This window comes from Hyposmocoma kahamanoa, unplaced genomic scaffold (genome assembly GCF_003589595.1).
Source record: "Hyposmocoma kahamanoa isolate Upper Pololo Valley unplaced genomic scaffold, ASM358959v1 78, whole genome shotgun sequence".
Taxonomy (NCBI): domain Eukaryota; kingdom Metazoa; phylum Arthropoda; class Insecta; order Lepidoptera; family Cosmopterigidae; genus Hyposmocoma; species Hyposmocoma kahamanoa.
The window spans coordinates 20,872,946-20,882,982 of record NW_020653945.1 but is presented as its reverse complement, the minus strand read 5'-3'; the positions used below and the strand labels follow the sequence as shown (position 1 = coordinate 20,882,982).

Here is a 10,037-nt window from a genome sequence, read left to right as displayed (position 1 = left end):
TAAACAATTTAGATTTTCAGTACAAATCGGCAATTTCATACTTTAACCCCTATTATATTATTCGGTGTTTTAAATACCATTTGTTTATATGTACCTTGTTATATAGATTTGTTTTGTACCTTGTTGTTTCACTTGGTGCTGCATTTGTGGTTGTGGCGTTGTTGATCTACTTATAGTACCCTGTTAACAATGATAAATGAGTTTAGTTTGTAAGAACCATTCCATAAAAATCCTTAGATTACGAACGGCAGCATATTCAAGGTTCTTGTTTCTTTGCTCTGAAGGCATTATTCGAACAAAAGAATACGGCTCGATGTGCTATTCAGCAGGTCAGCTGGAAAACGTTGATTGCTATACGATTCGCGTGTTTCGGTACATCTAAGGATCACCTACCTCTAGCATTTTTTACTATCTCCACAATCTAGTGGTTATCGATGTGGTTTCGCGACAGAATCATTATTTAGAAAACGAACTTTTCTAAATTGGTTCTTCTGTCCAGGAATGAATTTCGTTGTTTTGTTGCTCACAAAGTAGGAAATTCCCTAATTTAAAACCACACATTTTGTGTGGTTGTCTGGTACATTCCTATAATGCTTTCAGACACTACGAACTTTGCAATTTCCATTTTCTGGCCCTACAGCCTGAGCATAGTGGATGGTTTACGCTTGGCCAAGTGTTAAAGAAATTTTACGTTAATTTTAAGTAGTCAAACATTTACACATGTTTCAGTGAAGCTATAAGTTTCACGACAAAACATAAGCCCATCAATTGTCATCCGGCATTAGCATGGCACACGGATGCACGCGCTTGCGAGAGGGCCGGCTACTTCATTAAAAAATAGGTTCGATTCTAATCTACTTATCCACCAAACCAATGATCATTAAACAGCTGGTTAAGCGATTGTTTACACGCGTCACTTAATACGTGTAAACCAGAAGCCATTTTTGTAACTAACACTAAAAGTGAAGTAATAATTTCTGTACTTACTGTGAGTTTTTCTATTCTGCTAAATAAATCAGCGTCATAATACTGATCTTTTGTTTTCCTATAATGCACAAATACCTCGGGATTCCATTTGTTATTTATGGGCAAAAGTTGTCTTGTTTTAAGGTTACCCATCAGTCTACCACTGGAGTCAAAGACCCTACGTTCCTCACAAGAAACATGTAATAAATACACAATGAGTATTTGGTCAGTATCATTTTATAAGCTGGAATAAATTATATATACTGTTAATCTACTTTCTCTTCGGATACGTCTCAAGACGGAGCTTTGACTCCATAGAGCATCTTATCGTGTAGGGCAGAGTTGAGGGCACTAGACTGTGTGAAAGGTCACCCGTGCTATGAACCAACCAAATAAAGTCTGCAGTGGGCGGTCCTTCCTTGAATGCACCAGGGAGTCCATTAACAGATAGAGATGGGATACCGTAGGTCGACTACGACAGCTCGGTCAAGAGTGTAACGAAAAAGAAGAAGAAATCTACTTTATACTCTTTAAGAGAAATTACACTTATCTACATTATATATCGCTGCCTTTATTACAGTAATGCAGCATGAGGCATCTTCAAGCGTTAGATTATTCGACAATCGGTCGAAGATTAACGAAAATGTATATAAATTAATTTTAGCAAATTAATCTCTCCACGAAGCCACTGAACTGTGTTGTTTCTTATTTCATACTGTTAATTTCTTCACCATAAAATGGCGCAATTGGGTAATTGTCAGGTTAATTTTCTCTATCTAATATCGGTGACACTTTTTGATTATTTAAGTTTTCAAGTGTAGTATCCTGGACTATAATTTAATATTAAAGTATATTATCGTGAAGTATTAAATAATATTTCAGGATACTACACTCCAATATTAATTAATACTTTATAATAAAATTCTACAATAAAAATAGACACCGAAATTAGGTAGAGAATACTAAACTGAAAATTAGCTAACTACAATCACATACGCCGCTCTAGGAGGTAGAAATTGTTGATTCTGATGACTGTTCGATTTAGCCGAAAATGTATTTTATATATTAATTTTTGTGCAAAGGGCGTGATAAAATTAAGAGCATGAAACAAAAAAAAATTAAACACAGCTATTTTCCAGGATTTAACTTTCACTGGATTTGTGAAGTAGCAAATTAATTTAATATAATAAATTCATAAAATAAAAAATAAATTAAATAATACATTAATAGTAAAACATAGCTCCCTATAGTACAGGGAATCCTAGTTTGAGAGTTAGGCACATCTCGGTAACTAATTTTCTGTGTTTTGCAATGAAATTATTTTATTTATTATTTATTTTTTATAATTTACTTCCATTTTCATGAACTTATTTTCAAATTGACCTCATAATAGGGGCACGGGGATGTTAGCCAGAAGTTAATATATTGCAATCCACACTACGAAGATTACGGTTACCAAAAATGTGTTCACACTTAACCTTTGCCATTAAAATATTGATCCGAAAAAATATTGAAATAATAATGGTCAAATATTCTTTTATATATCTTAGTATGATAACTTTGAGCAGTTACGATGTTTAAATAATTGTTAAGATTAACCACCTTAAGTACAGCTTGTGATTATTTGTTTTGTTCCCGTCTTGAAATATGTGTTTTGCTGTTTTGTAGCCCATTATTTCTTGACTTATATTTTCTCTTGGCATCTGAAAAATGAACAATAATGACTCAAAAGATTTTTATATAATATGCATTTTAAGTTCATGTGGTCGAATTAACAGACCCTAGAAGTATAGATCCCTTGTATTTTGTTAACAATCCGAACAAACGTCGAATTAACAGACTCTAGAAGTACAGATCCCTTGTCTTTGGTTAACAATCCGAACAAACGCTTTGCATCGTTGGTACTGGATGAGGAGGTTCCGGATTTCCGGTAGAACCAATTTTGGAAATAAAGTAAAATTGGTTCTGGTGTTGGTGTTCTGGGTAGTGCCCTGAAATAAATACCGTTGCTCTGGTACTCCAGACAATTCTCTAGCAAATGAAACTATTTTTTTTTATCTAAATCGCGTATATTTGTTTTTTTTTTCTAATAAACCAACGTATCGGACCCTTTACAGGTCCCATGGGGTCAGAGTGGACCAGCTGTGACCATGTAAAGGGTCCAAAACGTTGGTTCTTATGTGTAACAATCGCGAAAACCTAAGTACTAGGATTCTCTGGTTTGAGATTTCTCTGTAGGGCTAGCACGATGAGGCGCGACTTGAGCGAGCGCGAGAGATACTTCTCCCATAGAAATCATGCACTCTAAGTCGCTCTCGCGCAAGTCGCGCCCTATTGTGCTAACCCTACTGGTACATTATTATCTCTCATTGTCCTCAAAAGCGTGTTAGTCGATATTCCTTTTTAAAGTAAGGACTTAGATTTTTATCGCTAAATTAAACTTGTGCCCCATAATATGGTTGGTATAATAATTTGAGACATAATACACACCTGTTTTCTACTCTGTCGCTCATTTATGATGTCTTTAGTTTTTCTTAACAACCTCACCGCGTCATCTTGTTGAGATCGTCGCCCTGATTGATGAAGACTTGGAAGAAATTTCCTTCGAAGTACAATATTAAAAGTTTCCCCATTTGATTTGATTGCGATATTATTGGTAACTTCTAAACTAAATATTATTAAGAAATTTGTTATTATCAATACATAGGACATTCTACATTCACATTTAAACTATATAACAATATGTTTGGAACTATTGTTATTCATAAAGCTGTAAAAAATTTATGATTTGTAGTTTTTATTCGATACTGTACATACAGGATGCAACAAAATGGGTTACCGTATCACAGCTGGTGTACTGATGTAAAATACCTTAGCTATATAAAAATCAAGATAAAACTTTTTTGGTACCCCGTAAGTTATCGAAAATTTGCAATTGCAATTTGCTTGACCGTGCAAATTTGCGTCCTCACTTTTTACTGCGTTTTTACTAACTCTTTGTTATCACCAATTAACTTGATATTAGTGCTAATAAATAGTTAAAAGGTACAGGTGAAGAATGGTCGTATTGTTGTTGTATTCTTTATGTTTGTACAATGAATAATAGCCATTGGCAATAAATCTGGCTTTGTGTTAAAAAAAGAATACAATATATACAATAAATACAGGCTAATTTTAAATAGCCATCTTGCGGAAGTGATGAATCAATATCGACTAAGTGTGTTGTTAATAATACTGACTGGACAATTATTTTCGATAATTATTAAAAAAATAAATATGTTTGCAATTATTATAATTATCAACAATATTTTACCTAAAATGAACCCAACTAATTTTGCCTGTGTTATTACTATAATCGTTTTTCACGAAGCGAACACAAACGGAAAACAAAACAATTACCTTCATGTGATTAGTGACGCAAAAGGGCGTTTCATAGGGTATTTCTCAAGTGACAATATTGTTACTAAGTAATTCATTTCACAAAAAAATATTTTATATTCAAATGTAGTTGACATTTGAACACTATTTGATCTATCGATCTCTTAAATCTACCGGATTGCTATACATACAAAATCAAACATTTATTTCGGATCTAAATCCTTGCTCTTTACAGTCAGTAGTGATCGTGGGGCCTGTAAAGAATCTACGTTGTTCTGTTACGAAAAAACAAATATATAATAAAATAAATTTATTTCATTTAAAAACCTAAAAATAAAGGTCTGCAACACCGTAAGTTCTGCTGGTTCGTTTCGAAGCTAAGTTAGGAAAGCATCAGCCACAATATGCTGAAGGCACTGGTTCTAATCCAGCCGAAACGAAATATTTTTTCTTAGTGTTATTAATCTTTGTATTAATAATAAAAAACTAGTGGAGTCATTTTACAAAAAATAATAGAATATCATTGTAGTAAAACATTGTGGTACTTATTCAATATTAGTTTCATTCAAGAATTTGATTTATTTAAGAACAAATGCTAAATGCTTAGCGCTTATTCTACGTCAAACCGATATGGATGATTTAGTTTTTTTTTTAATTCTGTAGGTGAGAAAAAAAGCTGCTGTTAGCCGCGCTGCAGCAGCACTGCAGCTGCGCGGCGGCCGCACGATTATCACTTTTTATACAATTTCTAGAAGCGCGCTGCAACCGCGCGGCGGCCGCGCGACTGTCGCGCTGCAATCACGCTCGGTTGCAATCACGGTTATTTATTTATTATTTATTTAATAGTTTATTGTACAGGAAAAATACAACAAGTCACAAAGAATACAAGCGAAATTAAAAACAAAAGGTTCTGCTTATTTCTAATAGAAATTTCTTCCTGCAGACCTAAATACAGGACACTATAACTAAAAGAACGGGCATATGTGCACAACAAAACAAGAAAAAAAAAAAATATAAAAAATATTAAATTGTTTTAAATTATATAAATACTTAGATAAATACATATTTTATAATATAATACCTAAGATATGGATGGAATAGTAGATAAATAATGCTCTTTAACTCTCACTTTAAAAATAGCTAACGATTTACTTTCGTGAACAGTAATAGGAAGTGCATTCCAAAGTCTAACCGCATGAACAGTGAAGGAGTGAGAATAGAAACCGGAATTGAAGCATGGAAAAGATAACTGGGTCCTAACAAGAGAGCGACAGGGTTTATCCTGGGACCTAAGGAAGCTGAAACGCTCTTTCAGGTACCCGGGAGACATAGGGTTATGTAAAATATTGTAAAGAATGGAGACAATATGCAAATTCCTGCGGAGACGGATGGGGAGCCATTTGAGCTGACTGCGGAAATTTGAAATTCGGTCATATTTACGAAGCCCAAAAATGAACCTTATACATAGGTTTTGCAGTCGTTCAAGCTTATTTAGCTGTTCTTCAGTAGCATCCAAATAGCAGGAATCAGCATAGTCTAAGAAGGGCAAAATAAGTGTTTGGGCTAAACATATTTTGGTTTTTAAAGGTAAATCGTTTTGGAGGCGCTTAAGTGAGTGCAAGGAGAAATGAACTTTACGACTGACTTCATTAATATGTGGAGTCCAAACCAAATTACAATCTAAAAGCAGGCCAAGATTAGTTGCAGTAGAAGCATAAGCAATAGGCGTGGAATTATACGCTATAGGTGGGACAGAATCTAGATGCAATATGCCACGCATATACCCACTTCCCACAATCATAGCCTGTGATTTTTTGGGATTCACCAACAAACCAAAACACTCAGCCCAATGAGCGATGCTTCGTAAATCAGCGTTAACCGCTTCAACGGCTGCAACGACTTCAGACGCTTTAAAACTGCGATATAGCTGCAAATCGTCAGCATAGAGATGAAAGTTTGAAGACAGCACAAGAGTGACAGAATTGATGAAAACAGAGAAAAGGAGAGGAGAAAGAACGCCACCCTGAGGAACGCCAGCAACTAAGTCACACCAATCAGAGGAAGCCTCGTCAGAGCGAATACACTGCGAGCGGCCTCTGAGGTAGGAGTCGAACCAAGCTATAACCGAAGGAGAAATATTAAAAGAGCGAAGGGAAGCAAGCAATACGTCAAAGTCCACAGAGTTGAAAGCACTGCTGAAGTCCAGAAGTATAAGCAAAGTGAGAAGACCATTGTCCATTGCGAGGCGAATATCATCAGTTACCTTCAACAGTGCAGTCACAGTGCTATGGCCAGAACGAAAACCTGACTGAAACGGGGAAAGCAACTTATTAGAAGAAAGATACAACATTAACTGCTTGTTGACAATGTGTTCGAGGACTTTGGATAGAAATGGGAGAATGGAGATGGGACGGAATTCGGAAAGGCAAGTTGGGTTAGACGTTTTGGGTAAAGGTATAACATGGGCGCGTTTCCAGTGAGAAGGGAAAGAACTAGCTTCTAAAGAGAAGTTAAAAACATGAGTGAGGATAGGGACAAGTTCAGGGAGTATGAGGCTAATCATACGGGAACTGAGATCATCATTGCCAACAGCAGTAGAAGAAATAGAGAGAATATGGGTTTTGACCTCACATTCGGTAACAGTCCGGAAGGAGAAAGAGGTACATGCCGGTAAAGTATAGTCAGCCAAAATGCGAAGGGTAGCGCTTTTACGATGCTTATCTAAAGTAACAGGGGGTAGGGAAAAATGTTTATTAAGCGCGTTAAGATCAGGAAGGGACGAATCACCAGAAGCAGTGGAACGACCAATCCCAATGGACTTTAGGAATTTCCAGATCTGAGTGGAATCGCATTTCTCAACGTTATCGTGAATGTGCCGTCTCTTAGCATCTCTACACAAGCGACTACAGCGATTACGCAGGTATTTAAAACGAGCTAGGTTGTCATCTGTAGGAAGCCTCTTCCAGCGTCGTTTCGCCTTATCTCTAAGAGCCATAGCGATCTTAATATCTTGTGATAACCAGGGGGCAGGTGCATGTCTGATTTTAACCCGTTTTAAAGGCGCATGACGATCATAAAGCCTTAATATAATTTCATTGAGGAAAGCTACCTTCTGATCAATAACTACGCAGTCCAACACAGGAGTCCAGTCAATATTACCCGCCTCACTCTTGAGCGCCTCCAAATCAATGGCCTTGAAATTTCGGAGAATACGAAATTTCGACTTACACTTAGGAAAACGAATTTTATACGAGAGAAAGACAAGGTCATGATAAGAAAATACAGAAGAGAACTGTCCATGGGACGCACAATGCTCAGGGGACGAGACTATCATGAGATCAAGAAGAGATGGAGTGCAGTTGGGAAAATGATGAGTAGCAGACAAAGGTAAAATATGCAAGTTGACAGAAGAAATTAGAGAAAGTAATTTATGGGCACGAGTGTCATTTTTTAGTAAACACGTGTTAAAGTCACCCATTAAAATAGTGTGATCAAAGGAAGGAGAATGGTCGGAGAGTAGACACTCAAGGGACTGAAAGTAGTCGATATTAAGGGAGGGGCTATAAAAAACTGCAAGGAGCACTTTCTTGTGATGCAAGGAAATGTTTAAAAATAGGTGCTCCGCGGAGTTAGAATATAAGTTAGGAGAAGCATCAACAACAACATGTTGAATATCAGCTCGCAGATATACTGCCACCCCTCCACCACTTTTTCCCGTCCGGTCATTCCGAACGAGCTTAAATCCGGGAAGACTGAAATGAGTAGAAGGAAGAGAAGGTTTTAGAAAAGTTTCTGATATAAGAATAGCGTCAACAGGAGAATCTATGAAAGAAGCAAGGAGGTCAGAATAGTGAGAGGGGACGCTTTGCGCATTGATATGAACAACATTGAAATTTTTGGGGAAATTGAAGAAGGCTGAAGATAACTGATCATGCAGAGTCAAAGCTATGGAATCATTACTGTCATCAGCACTAAGAAAATGGCTTGGAGATGAGGAGCACGAGTAAAAACTATCATTTATCCCTAAAGTAACATCCATATTATTATGTTCAATTAATTAACACAAAAAATAAAATATAATATTAAATTCAATAAATATATGAGTAATAATACATAAAAATATAGTATATAAAAAAAAAACCAACGTACAAACTATAACTAAAACAATACCGAACCATCAGCACTCGCCGTAGAAATAAAATATACACATGAACAAAGCAACATAATGCAAGAGGCCGTAGCCAAAAAATAATAAAGCTAAATTCATTGACAGTTGACAGCTGAGGTTTGATAGAATAAATTTAAATTTAACATGAAAAAAATTAACTTCTTTAAAGAAGGTGCTATGTTACCTACCACAGAAATAAGATAGAAATACCTACATATAATGCAAAAATTAATTTAAACACAAAGAACAAAAAACAATAAAAAAAGAAATCAAATTACGAGAAACAAAAATCACAATCACAATTAGTGCAACCTCCGACGCGACTTAGCAGCTGCAGAACCCTTCGTCGATTTACTAGCTGTCTCCAATGGATTTACTGCAGCCTGTGCGACGTCAGTTTTCCCAGCTGCAGCCGCAGGGAATCGGGCAATCAGGGGCCGAAGTTCAGCCATGGCCTCTACTTTCGTTCTGGTCTTATCAGGAAGAACGATCATGATTTTCCCCTCTGTAGACCAGCACCGATTAACACCGAAGTGCTTACGAGCTGCGATAAATGTGGAGTGCCTCGCCTTAGTTAGAAACTCAGATATGGTGATACCAGAGCCCTTCAACGCAGTTTTACTGTCCCAGACAGATCGGCGAAGTTCGAAATCACCAAATCGAACCAGCACAGCTCTAGGTTTACTTTGTGAGGATCTCCATGGTCCCAAACGGTGACAAGCCAGTAAGTGTTTTTCATGGATTTCCGCTAAATGCAATTGGTTATGCAACAATTTCACAATTACTGAATTTAATTGTTCTTCCTTGTTCTCAGCTACACCATGGAAAAGCAGGACCTTTTTGCGCAAAAATGTTTCATGGCGGTCAAGACCCAAAGATATAAGCTCGATCTGAGCCTTAAGTTTGGACATAGTCTGAAGTACAAAACACTTGAACTCACTGAAGTCCTGGGAAAGCGATGCAATATTGCGGTGAGCAGGAGAAGTATCCGAAGCCTGGAGTTTGGCTTCATAGTCCCCCATTCTTGACTCAAACATCTTCTGTAAGTCGTCCAGGTTGGAAGCAAGTTTGGCTGACAGGTCCATTTGTGAAATTTTGTGCACAAAGTGTTTAAAGTGGAAAATTGATTGTGTGGCGAGTGAGATAGGTCAGTGAACACAATTAACTGTGATTATACATAAGAAAATACTAATGTAAGTAATTAAAATTACAATTTAATAGAGGAGCTCTTTTCTTTGATGCTTATGAGGCGACTACCCGCAAAAAAAAAAAAAAGGTTAGTGAGGTGTACATGTTAATTTTTCAAATTAACTACGATGATCGAAAATCGAGTTGAAGAATTTATAGAGCATGCAAAACAACACCCTGCAATGTGGGATATCAGTTCCGCCATTTATTCTAATCGACTGAAAAAAAAGGCATGGGAAAATTTATTGACAATTTTGAAACTAAAACTACAAATGAAAAAACATAGCAGGCGAGTCATTTTTAATACCTATACGTGAAGTGTGTGCCCCAAGAACTC

The 10,037-nt window shown here is 36.6% G+C and overlaps 2 protein-coding genes across 2 annotated transcripts in view; both read right to left on the bottom strand.

Annotated features, from left to right (window-relative positions):
- The window catches only part of LOC113232731 (protein TonB-like), a 7,454-nt gene extending 5,895 nt beyond the window's left edge, over positions 1-1,559 (bottom strand). Inside the window, exons 1-2 of the mRNA XM_026467509.1 lie at positions 988-1,559; positions 120-180 (exon numbers count right to left, since the gene is read on the bottom strand). Of these exons, the coding sequence (XP_026323294.1) occupies positions 120-180; positions 988-1,119 (193 nt within the window). The 5' untranslated portion in view covers positions 1,120-1,559. The remainder of the gene's footprint in view (positions 1-119; positions 181-987) is intronic.
- Positions 1,560-8,791: 7,232 nt separating this feature from the next.
- On the bottom strand, positions 8,792-9,777 carry LOC113232862. Its single transcript, XM_026467720.1, has one exon. The coding sequence runs from the start codon at positions 9,595-9,597 to the stop codon at positions 8,815-8,817; it is 783 nt and encodes a 260-aa protein (XP_026323505.1). The 5' UTR covers positions 9,598-9,777; the 3' UTR covers positions 8,792-8,814.
- Positions 9,778-10,037: the final 260 nt, after the last annotated feature.

What these genes read in the sequence shown, in the direction of transcription:
- LOC113232862 (XM_026467720.1), bottom strand. Translation starts at nt 9,597, where the DNA reads ATGGACCTGTCAGCCAAACTTGCTTCCAACCTGGACGACTTACAGAAG.